This window comes from Nelusetta ayraudi, unplaced genomic scaffold (assembly GCF_046127955.1).
Source record: "Nelusetta ayraudi isolate G7.1 ecotype Tasmania unplaced genomic scaffold, CSIRO-AGI_Nayr_v1 ptg000083l, whole genome shotgun sequence".
In the NCBI taxonomy this organism is placed as follows: Eukaryota; Metazoa; Chordata; class Actinopteri; order Tetraodontiformes; family Monacanthidae; genus Nelusetta; species Nelusetta ayraudi.
The window spans coordinates 2,253,443-2,270,251 of NW_027466133.1; the positions used below are offsets into that span (position 1 = coordinate 2,253,443).

At 45.5% G+C, this 16,809-nt stretch overlaps 1 protein-coding gene across 4 annotated transcripts; it reads left to right on the plus strand.

The window, feature by feature from the left end:
- The first annotated feature begins 10,158 nt into the window (after positions 1-10,158).
- LOC142900530 (paired box protein Pax-8-like) lies at positions 10,159-16,792 on the plus strand. Of its 4 annotated transcripts, XM_076044863.1 has the most exons (7): positions 10,159-10,307; positions 12,224-12,442; positions 13,867-13,917; positions 15,152-15,317; positions 15,469-15,666; positions 15,862-15,938; positions 16,178-16,790. In XM_076044863.1, the coding sequence occupies exons 2-7, from the start codon at positions 12,421-12,423 to the stop codon at positions 16,360-16,362; spliced, it is 699 nt and encodes a 232-aa protein (XP_075900978.1). In that variant the 5' UTR covers positions 10,159-10,307; positions 12,224-12,420; the 3' UTR covers positions 16,363-16,790. The 4 variants fall into 4 exon arrangements, with proteins under 4 accessions (XP_075900978.1, XP_075900980.1, XP_075900979.1 ...); XM_076044865.1 differs by lacking the exon at positions 13,867-13,917 and having other exon boundaries at positions 15,176-15,317; positions 16,178-16,788; XM_076044864.1 differs by lacking the exon at positions 13,867-13,917 and having other exon boundaries at positions 16,178-16,785.
- The last annotated feature ends 17 nt before the right edge of the window (positions 16,793-16,809 follow it).

The window sequence follows — 16,809 nt, forward strand, 5'->3', positions numbered from 1 at the left end:
TTCCATATCATGAACACAGCACCAGCACAACAAATAATTCCACAAAATGGTTCAAAATCAGAACCAAAACATTCATAAACATATTGAGACAGTCAAGTGACCCCCCTCATTTCATATTTTAATCCATCATGGTAAATTTTGGATTGTGTGTAAATCTCTCAGCATGGCCACAACTGAGCCATGACTGATAACAGAGTAAACAACAAACAGCAGCACAAGAGCTTCATCTTTAAATAAAAAAAAAAACTATTATTTCCCCAAAGCAATATGAGTATAACACTCCTGTTTATGATGCTACTTTCACATCATAAAGCAGGGAGGAAAAAAGATTACGGCAGCAGTGTGTGGTGTGTGTGTGTGTGTGTGTGTGAGCATGTGCGCCGCACTCCCTGACCGAGTGTGTGCCAGGCGGGCGACGGGTAGCGTTGTTTGTGTTTTTATTTTTGTTTATGTCTCCCTGCCATTTTTTTTTTCCTTCTTTTTTTCCCCCGCTCACCGGGCCGGCCGGCGCATGGTAGCCGCGAGAAGGGAGAGAAGGAGAGCGTTCTCAATTTCCTTCTAAAAAGAAAATTCATTTGCAGTTGCTAATGTAATGTCACCGTTGTGTTTACCGAGCGTGGATGATGTATAGGGGATGTTGCATTGAGTGAGACTGCTTAATGATGCATAGAATTAAGTCTGTGGCTTTCAGCTGAGCTCCCCTCTCTCTTTTTCTCACACGCACACACACACACACACACACACACACACACACACACACACACAGTCACTCTGCTCCCTCTCCCTCGCTCTCTCTCTCTCTCTCTCGCTTTCACACACACACACACACACACTTTCTTCCCTCCTTTTTACCTCCCCTCTCTCTGCGTTTGAATCCCTCCCTCCCTCCCTCCTCCTCCTGCTAGGCCACACCAGCGCTCCTTCCCTCTCAAACGCAGTCCTGTTTTGGACTGCTGGCCGCACGTTGCTCTGTGCTCTGCTGCTCCACTCCATCAATCACTGCGAAGGGGAGAGAAGAAAGTGTGTGTGTGTGGGTGCGTTTCTGTGTGTGTGTGTGTGTGTGTGTGTGTGTGTGTGTGTGTGTGTGTGTGTGTGTGTTGAGGGAGGTAAAAAAAAAAAAAATAAAGAACAGAAAATAAGAAATGCTTGGAGGTGAGGAAGAAGTGAGGAGGATAAACACACACACACACACACACACACACACACACACACACACACACACACAGACAGACGGGCTTGCAGGCATACATGCAGGATCTGTTTTGGAAAAGCTGGAGGGGAGAACGCCTCCCACATTTAATGATCTGCTGCGTGCAAAGTCCGAGTGAACCCTCTCCCACCACCGTGCGACATTATAAGCTGCCGCCGCCGCCGCACGGCCGTAAAGGCGCCTGTGTAGCGGGAGCATAACGGCGCCGGTGATGATTATGACGGCGTGATTTTAGTGCCGCTGCTAACGGTTATTACCTGAGGGAGACCTAAGACCTGAGTCGATTGAGAGCCGTGTGGGAGGATGTTTTGCTGGGGAGGAGGAAGAGGGGGGCTGCTCATCTCTTTCCGTCTCTCTTTCTCTAAGATTATTATGGAAATAGATGCCTCATTTCATACAACCTGGGAGTGGATGTAAATTACTGATGTGATTGCTTTGAGAGAGGGGGCGGTGGTAAGGGGGAGGTTCTCCTGGAAATAACTTTTGGCTGAGTTCACTCTGGTGTTTAACAAGGCCGTTATGGAGATCCAGCATGCCAGCTTCCTGACAGCCTGAGCCGCGACAGCCAAGCAGGAAGTAGTTTTTTTGTTGTTGTGTTCAAACCCGTATCGTTTGCTTAACTAACCCTTACTCATTGATTGATTCATTCTTACAGTGCAATTTAAGTGAAGCACTTTCATCAAGTCATGATGTCACGTGGTAGAACGATAAAATGGGACATGCAATGCGTCTCTATTAGAAACTGATCTGGGACGGCAGGTTGAACAGAGCCAATCATCAGGAAGTCTCACTCCCACATTGCAAGATCATTAATGTAATTTGTTATGACAGGATTCACTTTCATCCGCTTCCACGTGGCCCCGTGAAAAACTGAATGGAAGGTGCAATGAAAAGATGCCCGTTCAGTTTTTGCATTGGTATTTACATGAAGAGCAGGTCCACCAGTCAATTGCACCACAGAGTTAGTTTCCCAGAACATGGATGCATGTGAGATTAAGTGGGAACACCATAAAATGGGGAATATAATGTCAGTTTGCAATATGATTTCTTACAATTAGATGATTCTAAATCTCAGATACTGGGCCTTTAATTTTATTTTTATAACATATAACATTTTCATTATCATTATCATGTTTACTTTTTGCAGTAGTGGTAGTTGTAGTAGTATTTCATTTTTTTAATTATAATTTTTTGTGTTCATGGCCATTTTTACCACTGAAAGCTGAGAAAGTTGTGAGCCATTCTGTCTATATTACAGGATTTATTTTTAATTTATGTTGACCACATCGTCATTCTATCAATTACAAAAAAGCAGTTTACCTCTAAACTTCCTGACATTTACTTTTCAAACTGACTAACCAACAGCATGTTGAGAGGACAATGCTGAAGCAAGACATGAATGTCCACAGTTTTAATCAGAGATGACAACAAAAATGACTGTTGACCAATTGAGATCTCCAACGTGGACCTGTCTGCAGATCCCCCTCAACTTTTTGCTTGTGTGTTGGTTTTTCACATTTTCTCTCCCTCCCTCTCTCCCTCCCTCCTCCCTCTCTCTCTCTTCCTCGCACCCACTCACTCACTCACTCACTCCATTGCTCCGTTGTGATCCAGCTGTCCGCCCCATTCATCATCCCGCCACTCTCCCCCGCACAGAATTATTATTTCTTTGATGTGTTACTAGTCGAAAACAAATCCATTTCTCTGGCCATCAATTTATCATCCCGAATGGGGAGTCACACTTGAGTTGTGGGGGGCAACCACATTTTTCCCCAAGTTGCAAGCACGTGTGCGTGCGCGCGTGCACGTGTTGGCTTCCGTTGCCAGTGTACATACATGCAGTCCTGTGCGCTGCAGGTGTGATGCTGGGAGGATCTGGGATGCAGGATGAGTGAAGAAGTCATGCTTATTAAAAATGGAGAAAACAGAGAGAAGGGAGAAGTAGTTTGTGTATTGTGTGTGTGTGTGTGTGTGTGTGTGTGTGTGTGTGTGTGAGGGTTTGTTTGCATGTGTGTGTGTGTGTATGTGTGTGTGCGGGAGAGAAGGAGAGAGAGAGAGAGAGAGAGAGAGAGAGAGGGCTTCCCTCTTCCTCCAGTCACCCTCCTTCACCTAACGTCTGTGATAATTTATCACTCCTCCTAGCTTGGCTGACAAACTATTTGCAGGAAAATGAGTTTTTCCGCCACGGATTTGTCCTCTGGGAATAGAAAAGGGGGGAGCTGCCGTGCGTTTTTTTTATTTTTTTTTATTCCACCACGTGCACGCAGCCCTCACACACACACACGCACGCAGATACACCGCTGCAGATGTTGCACGCGCCTTGGATTGAGGTCTCCAGTATTTATTGGGGGGCGGCTGAGAGAAGGGGAGGGTGGTGGAGGTGTGGTGGGGGGCGGTTAAGATAAATGAGGTAAATTAATAGAGTCACTGAGGGAAAAGATCTGCTTCCGCACCAGCAGATCTGCAAGTGACACACACACACACACGCGCACGCACACGCACGCACGCACGCTCCCATTCACTCCCTCCCTCACCTGCCAAACCATCCCCTCTCCTCTCCTCTCCTCTCCTCTCCTCCCCTCCCTCACCCTCTTTCTCCCCTCCTCCTCCTCGCTCTGCTCCCCCCTGATCCCTCGTTTGCCCTCCCACAGATGACAAATGTAACAGTCAGACAAACAGCGATCAGGGCCATACAGCATAATGTCAGCTTAGATCAACACGCGAGGGGGACAAAAGCAAATATCACGTCATCGACACTGCATTACAGCCACTCTCACCCCGCGTCCGTGTGTGTGTGCGTGCCTGCGTGTACACGGTTATTACAGCTGCTGGCCCGGGTCACTGGATCTCCAATCTCACTTTCAACCCCCATCAGCCAAAGCTATTGACAATGTGCTTGACGGAGAATTACACCACAGTAAAGGCCTAATTACGCCGCCGTTTTCCCCTGGCTGTCCATAATCGTCAAATGGCAGCGGCAGCATCAGTGGAACGTGGCAGCAGGGAAAATCTGCCGGCGCCACTCTCCCTCTAATGTCTGTTAGCGCCACAGCGTTAGCATTTCTTTCCACTTAATCGTCTGCTGACAGCGGCGGGCGGGGAAACGCCGGAGTCGCCGGCACTTATTATATCAGTTGAGCAAATGTGAAAACTGGCTGCGTGAGCGCAAGTGCTTAGCAGAAGAGGCTAACTCTCCCTATACATACTCACTCTGAATATTAGCATAGGCTAGCCAAATGGTAAAAGGTTGTTTGTGGTATTCTCATTTTGGTGATGAAAATGATTTAGCTTTTTGTCCAATCACAGGGCTGCGCAATATAGTTTTGCTCTTTTAATGTGAAGTAATTGTTGTCATTTGGTTTAGCTTCTGTGGGTTTTCAATGAAGGTCACGTGTCAAAATCTTTGGTCACCGCTTCAAAATAACACAGCCTGAAAAGTCAAGTCAAGACAAGTCAAGATTCTAAATTGTCCATGGCCGCTTTATGGATCTAAAACAAGGAGCAAACAAGGGAGTTTTCAGAAGATCACGGTTGTAAGATGCATATTTTGCTAAACTTGGGTGTTAAATCACTGTTGACAGCAAGAAAGGTTGCCCAAAGGTATAATTTGTCCCCCCCCCAAAAAAAGTTGCAATTCATTTAAAATGACGATTTCTAAGTGTTTTGAAATCCTAGCTTTTTTCATTTTTAAGGAATTACAAAAACATGGAAAATTGAGAAAAGAGAAAATTCAAGAAAATAGTAAAATAATGACATAAACTAAAAAGCATTTCCTGTGCAACACGCACCTGTCCTGCATTAGACACAAGGGAACAGAGGAAGAAGAGCCTGAACATCAAAATACACTTTATCTTGTTGCAATACACAACAGCTTGAAGTATTTCAGGGCTCATGATGAACTTTGAGGTGTGTACGTATCCGCTTTAGCCGCACCACCTGACCTCGCACACTCCCCTTCCCTTTAAAACGCTCCAGCTGATTGCCAACTCTGGTCTCTAGGGAGACCGACTGTGACTGACAGGCATGAGGGCCAACGTCCAATCTGACGGAGCCCTCTGATCTTCAAAGTGGACCGAAAACCACTAGTGTGTGTCCACGGGGGGTGCATGTGTCCGCGTTGCTGGCCTGCATCGCCCACAATGAATCGGAAAGTTAATGAATGCAAAGTTCGTAGACTGAAAAAAACCCCAAGCACAGCCAGAAAAAAAAAAAAGCCATCGGAGTCTCAGGCGAGAGTCCCCCCCGGAAAAATGCCGCATGTGTGGCTTTGAGACCGACGATGTGGCCGCCAGGTTAATTTGTGTCCGCGCTAAACGCGGCTAAACGTTGCTCACAGGGCAAAGCCCCTTCTGTTGCTCGCAGCCATTACAGCCTGTATGCCATTGTCGGCCTTACAATAGCCATCATGCTGGGATTTTGTGTGGAGCTTGCTGGCAACAGTTATTAGCCACCCCAAAAGGGGAAAGGAGAGAAAAAAAACCTTAAAGGAGGGGACGGAGGGGGGGCAGCAGTCAAGAGAAGAACAAGAAGATTTGGGGGTCCCCACCAGCCCCCGGTCAGCAGGGGAGGGTGAGGGAGACTGTGGAGGTGAGGACAGAGGGGTCAGAGGGCAGCGGCAAAGCGGAAATGGGAGGCGCTGCGGGAACAATGGACAGGGCTGGACGAGGACGGACAAAGCTGGAGGGAGGCTGGACAGTGGACAAAACACAGGAAGATCAGGGAGGGGAGAAGAAGGCAGAATGGAGGCGAGCCAAAACAGATGGTGAAGGCAGGTTGGGGGGTGGAGGGAGGTGGGTGGAGGGCCGCCAAGACCGTGGGTGACGCATGCATCGCGATGTTAACAGAGGGGGGGGGGGGGGAGGGGGGGGGAGCGAAAGAGAAGGAGGGGTCGGCGTGTAAACACGGCCTGATCCCATATGGCGACAAATAGGCCGCACCTCTGACACGCTTGAGGCCTCCTGCATTGACAAACCTGCTCAGAGTTTAGAACATTTCCTGCCCAAAAAAACGCTAAAAAAAAAATGTAGGAAGAAGTTCTGTGAGTGATTTAAAGAATGATTGTTATCATCCATTCATCCATTGCTAAATAACATCTTCATAAAAACGTGCTCTGCAACCTCCGGAAGCCACCGGATCGCTGGGACGATCCGTCTTAGTATCCCAAACATCCACCATGCCAAAACTCCCGTTTTCACTGTTTTTCACTTGTGTGCAGTGATGACGAAGACTTGCGGGGAAAAAAAAAAAAAAACTGGAAGCAGCTGCCGCAACATGCCCTTATGAAAAAAAAAATGCCGAAGACGACAAGAGGGAGACAAACAGGGACCGACCGACCGACCCGCTGCTAAAGAGATCAGCTGCAGCATTAGTGCTGCAGCAGCGGCAGCACGGATGAAATCTTCATGCTGCACGGCTGCCACGTCAACCTTTGTGAGATCAGCACCATTCCTGGGGGTTTACTCTAATTTAAAGGGAAAGTTTGTGCCAGCTTGCATTTTAGCTGAGCACCGGACAACAAAGACTTCATTTGTTAAGAAAAAAATATATATTTTAATAAATTTGAAGTTAAACTTTTTTTTCTTAAGTTTTATGCCCTGGATGAACTATGCAGAGCTCGACTGATGTTTTATTATCAATTTTGTTCAAATTCTTTGGTGGTGCACATAACCAGTATTTATCAGAACTCAAATAAGTCAAATATGTTGCCATACCTTTTAATTTTTCCACTGGTACAAAGCTTATTATTATGTCTTCCTAAACTGTATGTTTTTTGTAACCAACAAATTATGACAAGAATAAAAGCAATGTATAAACGTTTATTTTATTTTATTTATTGATTTTTCTATGTTCTTCAGAAATACCTCCGTGGTTCTCCACTCCAGACCAGGAGCTGGCGGAGGAACTCCGGTGCGGACTGGCTGCAGTGGGAACCGTCCCCCTAATAGGCTCATCAGCAGCGAGGTGCTTCTGCCGCTATTACGGTCTAATTATGGGGCTCATCTCGACTCGCTGACCACAAAGAGACGCGAGCTCGCTCGGTTGGATTTATGGCAAGTTGTCATTAGGTGGAAGCTATTTTTTTTACCCCGGGAAACATCCATCTTGGCGAGGAGCGCGTCTCCGTCCGCGGGAGCGCGCAACCCGAATCGTGCGAGTGGGGTGGCGTATTGTCATTATTATAACGAAATAATAAAAAAAAAAAGACTTTGATTGGAGATGCGCCGCTCTGCGTCTGCTATTCTCACTCTGGTTTTTGAAGGTAGTTTTACCGCTACGTATTTAGAACTGGAATTAAACCTGGTTTATTTCGCGGGGAAATCCATTCAATTTGATGCCTTGTGACTTCCCACAATATTCAAATAATTCCACAGAGACAGCGGCAGAAGAGTGGGGAGTGTTTCTTTATCAGTGCAGTCGGAAGCGTTTGCGGTGACCTTTTACCCCTCCGCTTGCTGCCACCTGTCGCCGCAGGTTATGCAGATTTTTCCCCCCCCCAAGAAAACGCAACGTCTGATGGGTAAATCCGGAGATACACGCCCGTCAACAGGACACACCCGGGTAGAAGAAAGAAGACGAATAAACCTGGAATTTTCTCTCTGTGGACGCGAGGCTGCATTTGGTTTTTCCGAATCAATGATGTGAAAAATCCGACAGATTTATTTCCAGTTCTCATCCTTAAATACTCACCAGTTTGTTGGCTTGGCTTTGGCCTGTCATCTGCAGAAACGCAGAACAGAATTATTCATTAAGAGGGAGAAACTGCTTCTGCTCAGAAAGAGAAAGAAAAAAAAACTTTCAGGTTACGAAATTTTATTATGAGCAATCAATGCAAATCAACCTCATCAGAAATTATAAATTAAATTTGGAGTCTATTAAATGAGTCTTAAGTAATTGAAACATTTATAACTTTTAAAGAAAATCGTGAATTATTCCTTATTTCTAGTTTGTTTTCCTGTCAGCTCAACACCTGTACACACACACAGACAAGAGGGACTTGAACATTTAATGGAGTGTTTAGTTTGTTTTTGTTTTTTTTTTTTTTTTTTTTTTTTTGTTTTTTTAGAAGGAAAAGTTTAAGATCTAATAACGAGTTTTAAAGGAGAGGTTTGAATTTCCCCGCAATGTCAAACAAATGTCAGACAGCTGCGGGTTATTTCTTTGGCGGGAACCTCTTGGATTACATCTTTAAACTATTCTCTACACGCCGTGTTGGTAATAATGATAAGAAGAAGGAGACACCGTTGGATTTTAAATAAGGTTCAACACCCTGTCAGACGTCCATCAAACAGTCTCAACTATCGGACCGTGTGGGTGGGAGGGGAAAAACAATATGTTCTAAACTCCAGCATTCTGGATGCAGGACGCGTAAGGACTCCAGCCCTTTGGCAATGCGGGCCCGTGCAATTAAGGCCTATTTTAATTCAGCATATCATCGCGATAGATACCAATCAGCGAGTTCTAATCCCTTGTTAAACTCTCTTTAACCTCGATCTTCCTCCTTTGGCTCCTCTCCCTCCGGGCACTTGTCATTTTCTGCGCGCTTTGGTCGCTTCACAGAGGACTGTCTGTTTCCAGCTAATGTTATGATTCCCTCTGGTCTTCGGGGTCAGTTTTATTTATTTAAAAACAGTCGTCCCATTGTCCCCGTTTGGAAATGAAAGACTTCAATCATGAGCTGATCAGATATACTCGAGGTTCCCGGCGTCTTGTTACATTTTCTCTACAGCCGAAATCCAAATTGTGGCAAATACTTTTTTCTGCAAATCACCAGTTTCCTGCACCAAAACTTACTCACATTTTTTTTTTTTTTTTAATTCCCTGGGGTGAAATTGATATAGTAACCGAATAAAACAAAAGAAAGACAAGAAGGGTGATTGAAAAAAACAACAACAAGCAAACAAAAATAAAGCCGCGTTCATATATCACAGACGACACGGTGCCACGCAGGAGCGTCATTAGACGTGTTGTGTTTGTTTTACAGGCGCGCGAGAACAACACGAGCAGCGTTTCAACTCAGGAGGATCCTGACACCCTGGTGTGACATCACGCGTCCTGCGACGCAGGGGTGCAGAAAGTAAAAACTCTCATTTCAGGGTCTTTTTTTTTTTTTTTTTTTTTTTTTTTTAATCGTCCTCGTCAGTCAGGCCGAAGAGAGAGGGAGAGAAACATCCTCGCTCGTAATTGAATCTCATTTAGTCCGGGCCTCGAAATCTGAGTTCCAGCCGGGCTCCGACCGACTAGAGAGGATTATTTTGTTCCAAGCGAATACATTTTGGAGAATAATTAAACCGGGGCTTGACCAAAAAAATGGTGAGAATCTTGGCTGAAAGGTGCGCTAGTTTTGCGCGGACTGTTTAATACATGTTATATTCATGCGCTATATATCCTGAAGCGTGATCTGGACTGGACTGTATACGTAAAATCAGGAACATTTAAAATTGCAACAACAACAACAACAACAACGACAAAACCAACAACAAAAACTTTGGAGGCCGGAGGATGCAACTTGAGGGTGTTTTTTTTTTTTGGGGGGGGGGGGGGGGGTTCCTCGGTTCAGGTGTGCGAGCCTCACCTCACCTGTCAGGAAGTGGCTGTGACGGATGGCCTGCAAATCAGGGGGCTAAATCGGAACCTCGGGCCCCGCAGCGCTGCGCTGCTCCGCGCAGCTCGTCTAATTAAAGCGGCGCGATGAATGGAAACAAGTCGTCTCTGTGACAAGTGTTTCCGTGCAGCCAGCGCGGTGCGCGCAAAAAACAAGGGGCTGCGTGTGTGTGTGTGTGTGTGTGTGTGTGTGTGTGTGTGTGTGTGTGTGTCCCTTCTTCTTTTTTCTTTTTTTATTTCTTTCTTTCACGTAAGCCACACCCCCCCCGCACCCTCGCCCCGGCCACCGGCCAATGGCTGCCGGCCCCCCTCGTCCGCGGGGCCCCGGTTGGATAAAACCTGGCTGCGTCCTGGCAGCGCACAACACAACCGCAGCCGCAGCAGCAGCAACAGCAGCAGCGCGCAGCCGCGTCACTTTTGGATAATAGCAGACTATCCACCACCCCGACTGCTGACTGGGGGACGTTTGGCGTTTCACACCGGCATCGTTCATAAGGTAAGATTTGTATATATATTTTTTAAATTTTGTTGCGGCCCTTGTTTGATTCTGTCACGTGTCAGTCCGCGGGGATGAAGCGGCGAGCCGCAAAACGACTCAGTTGAGATTTAAATCCCCCCCAGGAAGACGCACCGACGCTGCTCGAGCTCGCCGTGGCTCCGATTTGCTGTTATACGTCCATATGCAAATGATATTTCTGAGGAAATCATATTTTACATTTATGCTCATGTCAAGATGCTGCACGCCCACTGCGGTTCAGTGGAAAGTTTAACACAAGGGCTTTTCAACAGCAAACGGCCACATTGTTGTTGTTATTTTATCTAACGATCACTTAAACTGTCACCCTTACATTTTTTTATTTTTTTTTTTGTCGTGTCATTATTTTTGGAATTTTCCAAGGGAAATAACGAGAAAGCTGAATGAAAAATTAAGAGGGGACGTCCCTTAAATTCTGAAAATGTGCTTAGCAGTTTCCATAAAAACTGACCGAGATATTGAAGATGTTGACTGCAGCCGTGATTGCAAAGAACACATATTTTCAAGATCAAATGATAACAGGAACTTGGATAACTGAATAAAATAATGGCGAAAGAGACGATATCCCTTGAAAACATACATGCAAAGCAATGCAAACGAATCAAGCGAGGAGCAGAAAACTTTCCTAAAAGTCGTGATTCAAAAATACAATTGTTAAATTTGTCCTTAAGAGAGGAGAACAGTTGAATAATCTAACATTTTAAGAACATCAGTTCTAATCTGCGTACAAAATATAAAATTATTTCCTTGTGGTTATAACTGATAATTGTCTTGTTTGGAATTAATTGTTGCTTCAGTCATTAAACATTTTGATATGTCTTTCATTTATCACATTATTTTAACCGGCATCTTTACAATAATTATCAGTATAATTTTGAAAAGGAGATTGAAATTAGAACATTAATTGAGACTGGTTACAAATGTAACCTAAATAACCCGAATTTAAAACTGACTCAACAATGAAACATTGTGGTTTCCCTGCCAGAATAAATTGGTGGGTGTAAAATTTAGTCTACAATAAATCATCAAAATTGTATAATCATTAAATGTCAGATTTGACATTTTATCATTTTAACATCCGTTAAGTTTACATTTTTCAAATTCCGCCTCACAGGAAGCATCGGCTGACGGCCCTTTTACAAAATAAAATTCAAGAAGCCATAATACTGTGTCCTGCTGATCCACTAACTCTAAATAAACAACTGTCACGTTTTTTTCCTTTCAATGATTTTATGATTAATCTTACGTTTAACAGACAAGACATTGGATTGCGTACAAATTTAAGATTTAAAATAATGTATAAATCAAAAACTGTCAGTCGGCAAACTTTATTACTTCACATACATCTCTGTTTCTGTGAAATTTTCCTCTTATGATTTCATAGATTTATTAAAGGTCATTTTTATTCATTTCCACTCTAAACATTGAGCTCATCTGATGCAGCTTTTTGAAAATATTGGTTTCCTTTGAAACTTTTCCCCTTTTTGTCAAATGTTCACGCTCACTTTTTTCCTCCCTTTAGTTTTTCCATTTTTCTGCTCTGATTTTTCTATATTCTATTCATCTATTTGAAAACATATATGTCCCACTGGCTGGTTCTTAATAATAAGGTGATTAATGAGACCAGTCAATCCTAATTACAACGCAGTTAATTAAGACATATTGTATTTATAACAGGAGCAGCCATGCCTGCTGGCTGCAGACGATGAAGATATTTCATGTTTTTCAGGTTGTGATGATTAAATCACGGCGCGCTCACACAGAAACAGGCTTTCAACAAATAAACCAGACGCGAAGGCAGACATGTGCTCAAGATATCAGACAGAAGAAAAAAAAAAGACCCGTTCAGGTAACCAGCAGAGTCTATTTTCTTACAGACGCCCAGTTTGCTGAAAACCTCAGTTCTCCTGCAGCGCGCGCAAACACGAGGCAGGAACAGGGTCGAAGACACTTTAACTGGGGCAGACAAGAGGAGAAGGAGGAGGAGGAAAAGGAGAAGGAGAAGAAAGAGGAGGAGGAGAAGGTGGAGAGCATCACGTTTAGCTGGCGGAGCCAGGAGCTGAACCTCAGGGATATGTCCAGCAACACTGGGAGAGGTAAGCGCACAACCTGAGCTGGGAGCTTCTTCTTCCTCCTCCTCCTCTTCCTCTTCTTCTTCTGCTGCTGCTGCTGGCTGAACACTTCCTGTCAGAATCAAATAAAATACCAAGTTAAGACACACCTTAACGCAGGGGTGGGCAAACTTTTCAACTGGTGGGGCCACAACCCATGGGTTCTAAAAATTTGACCGAGGGGCCGGAGCAGGAGCAGATGGATGGAGTGTTTTGGTGACCCACCTCAAAGGAGGAAAAAACGTATCATAGGATATGTAGAAAATGAACTAAAGCATTACAACAAAATCAGTATCTTTGAAGCCCCACTGTGTTTAGCTCTTTATTGAGATGACTCTTAAGCGCGGACAAAAATGAATGAAATCCAGCTATTTTTGACTTACTTACTATTAATATAATTTCTTCAAGTTCGGCGCGCCGGGTTAAAATGCTTAAGCGGCCGCATATGGCCCCCGGGCCGTGGTTTGCCCATGCCTGCCTCAACGTCTACCTTTAAATTCTCTACCAGGTCACACTTGGTTAGAAGTCAGACACTCGTAAGGCCGCAACACAATTGGAAACAACACTCTAACTATTACTAATCACTAATACAAACACTGAGATTTATTTTAACAACAAATTAATCAGGTGTAATTTTCTTTTCTTTTCAACACATCAGCACATTTGTCACTGTGCCATCAGTCACTGCAACATGTTCACGCGCTGGCCGTCGACCCCGAATAGAAGGACTCTCACTTAGCATCAGTTTCCTCCTCAGATTTAAACTGCATCACTTTTCCACGCGTTTTTGCCTGGGGCAAGACTGTGTTTTTGGTACAGCGGCAGCCTGAGGGACTTGGAAAAACACGGTGCTGTGGGATTGGTCGCTGGTTCAGTGCTGAATCCAAACGCAGGCCTGTCAGGAGCGCCCAGCTAAAAGTTAGCCGCGAAGCCTTGTTGGAGGTCTGCAGTGCCAGAACTCTGCCTGTCTGTCTGTCTGTCTGTCTGTCTGTCTGTCTGCCTTGCTCTGTGCCTCGTTCTTTGATGTGCATGCGGCCACCGTGTCTTCGGTGCACCCTGCGCGTGCACGTGCGTGCACGTGCGTGCACCCACACCCCCCACACACCCTGCTCCCCCTCCCTCCCCTCCTCCCTCCCCTCCTCCCCGGGACCGCTCGGCTTTAATATCCTGCAGGTTGATGAAGCTTGGCGGGGAGATTTTTTTCCACACTCCGCTGGCAGCGTTAATAGAGGCTCCCCCCCCACCCCCCTCCTGTTCCCCCCCTCCCCCTCCTCCTCTTCCTCCTACTCCCTCTCCTCCTCCTCCTTCTGTCTCAGCCTGGCCCGGCTGTTTGATGTGGAAATGAAAGCTAAGGGGGGCAAAAAAAGCGTCTCAATGGGTTAAATTAAAAGCAACGGTGTTTCTTGCAGCGTCACCGCCACCGCAGAGAGGAAGATGGCACGGCCTGATGTTTGCGTCAGGTCTGTTGATGTTTGTCAGGAGGAGGGCAGGGGGGATTTTTAACTTGGCGGCGGAATGGAAGATTTCTTTCTATTGAGCGGCCTGAGAATATACGGGATGAAATATGTTGTTGCTCGTCTTTATTTCTTTTTGGAACAGCCTGAGAACCATCAATAGTCGTTCAAGTCTGATATAGTGATGTAGATTCATCGGACATGCTTCTTCGCAAAATTAAACTTTTAATTGTGATTTTTCTTTACGATAAACTGTTTACTTTTAAATTTTGGGCAATATATAAATTTTGCGACAACAAATACTTTATGATAGGACAGTTTTTATTTATTTTTAAACTCAAAATTACAGTATAACAATTTTTTATTGATAGTAATTGTGATTTTTGAAATTGTTCAAAAAAAGACTAGAAAATATTTACATCAAATTTAAATTAATTGTTCGCAATCCCGCAGAATCCCCAAACCATGTATTTTTTCATCCTAATGCTGGTTTCAGCCAATTTCTTGCAAGACAACAATAGTGATGATGAAAACAACAGCAGTGAGCTTCACTAAAGTACAACCATATTTACAATTGAGCAGAAATAAAAATTAGCAATTAGAATTTAAATATTTACACCTGCGAGTTAATAGTTATTCAATTCAAGTTTAGCAATTTGTATTTAAAAACACAAAAGCAAACACTCATGTTACAGTCTGAACATTTGATTCCTCTCGCAGGGAGAAATAAATGACAAATTCTGATTTATTACTCACAAACATTTTCCATTTCTTTCTCATTGTTTTTTTCCATCTTCTCGTCGACCACTTTATTTGTCCTGCAATCTTTCTCCCAACAGCAACGGCACCATTATCGTTTTTTTTTTTCCTTGGAAAAAAAAAAAAATCTCTTTGCTAGAATAGAATCATTTCCCTCTGTTTTCCTTTCTGCTCTGACCCCGAGGCTACAGGGAATATTTACAGTTTCCATAACAACTTCTTTTCTTTTCTTTTTTTTTTCTAAAAAAAAAGCTACTTTTTATGTTTAGTTGGAACATTAAACGAGTTAATGACTAGTAAATGCATTTTGTATCTGCAAAGTCAGTTCTGCTGTATGTTTTCATTCCGTCTTAAAAGCTCCCGTGAGGCCGAGTCTCCTCCTCCCAGTTCAGTCAAATCCAAACCTCTTTGCGCGCGACTTTTAACGACTCCGTCTCAGGTTCCATGACATTTATAAGTGTTCATCCCCCTCCTCCCCCAGGTCATGGGGGTCTTAACCAACTAGGCGGCATGTTTGTAAATGGGCGCCCGCTTCCGGAGGTGATCCGGCAACGCATCGTGGACATGGCCCACCAGGGGGTCCGGCCGTGCGACATCTCCCGCCAGCTGCGCGTCAGCCATGGCTGCGTCAGCAAGATCCTGGGCCGGTGAGCCGCCTCTCCGCCTCTCCGCCTCTCCGCCTCCAACCAACTTCATGCTGCCGTCAATAGGCCGCTTTTCCAGCCTGCGGGCGGCTCGTTGACCTATCGGGAAAACTTTCCACTCATTTTTGCCCTTCTGATCTCTCTCCCTCTCTAGCTACTATGAGACCGGCAGCATCAAGCCCGGCGTCATAGGCGGCTCCAAGCCCAAGGTGGCCACGCCAAAGGTGGTGGACAAAATCGCCGATTACAAGAGGCAGAACCCCACCATGTTCGCCTGGGAGATCAGGGACCGGCTGCTGGCCGAGGGCGTGTGCGACAGCGACACGGTGCCCAGCGTCAGCTCCATTAACAGGTGACAAACTGAATTATGGGAGGACGTGTGTGTGTGTGTGTGTGTGTGTGTGTGTGTGTGTGCGTGTGTGTGTGTGTGTGTGTGTGTGCTAATCCTTTTTTTTTCGCTCTGGCAACCACCTCAGCCTGGAAAAGCTGTTTGGAATCGTCATTAAATTTGGAATTTTTGGGGGGCTTGTTTGTTGGTCTGCTGCAGGATCATTCGTACGAAGGTGCAGCAGCCGTTCAATCTGCCTCTGGACGGGAAGGGACTGAGTCCCGGACAGACCTTAAGTAAGGACCGCCGCACACACACTCTCACACACACTTCACCGGCGTCCATATCAGCGACATCATCATGTGACGCCGGCGGATTAGGGTTAAAGATTAAAGACTCAACGTGGGATTAAACCGGTGACCTCGGGGGTGACGGGGGTTATGTGTGTGTGGGGGGGAGGGAGGGTTGGTTGGCTGAGAAGTACAGTGTGTGTCCCACCGTCTAATCTCTAACCTGTCTGTCACCCCCCCATCAGTCCCCAGCTCGGCGGTCACTCCCCCCGAGTCCCCGCAGTCCGACTCCCTGGGCTCCACCTACTCCATCAGCGGCCTGCTGGGGATCCCGCAGCCCGCCGCCGAGGGCAAGAGGAGCCACGACGACAGTAAGAGTCGCCTTCAGACGCCGTGCACCGAGCTCGGCCGGCAGCTCGCCTCAGGTTAACGTTTAAACCCCAGACAACTTTGGCCGCGTCCGGCACGTCCGGAAGTCGTTTCCGCTCCGTGCAAAGGTGACAAGCGACACTTTGCTTGTCACCTTTGTATGAGCAGGAACGCTCCTGATGGCTCATTTTTCAAACACAAGGGAACTTCACTGGCTTGAGATCCAAAAAGAAAAAATCCCCTTATCAACATTTTCCAGATGTAGTTTGTATCTCTTTCTTGTCAATCAACCCTTCTGGAATAAGAAAAAGTCAATTTTACACGTTCCACATCTCAGAAAGTGTGCGGTAAAATGAGCAGATCACCCCTTTGTGACATCACAAGGGGCAAGGAAACTCAGCCAGATATTGTTTCCCATTCTTATTTTCGTCCCCTTCCAAAAACAAACTAACCATCCGGCAAAACATGGGCAGATTTGAGTAGGAAGCTGTAAACAGAGGGCTAAATA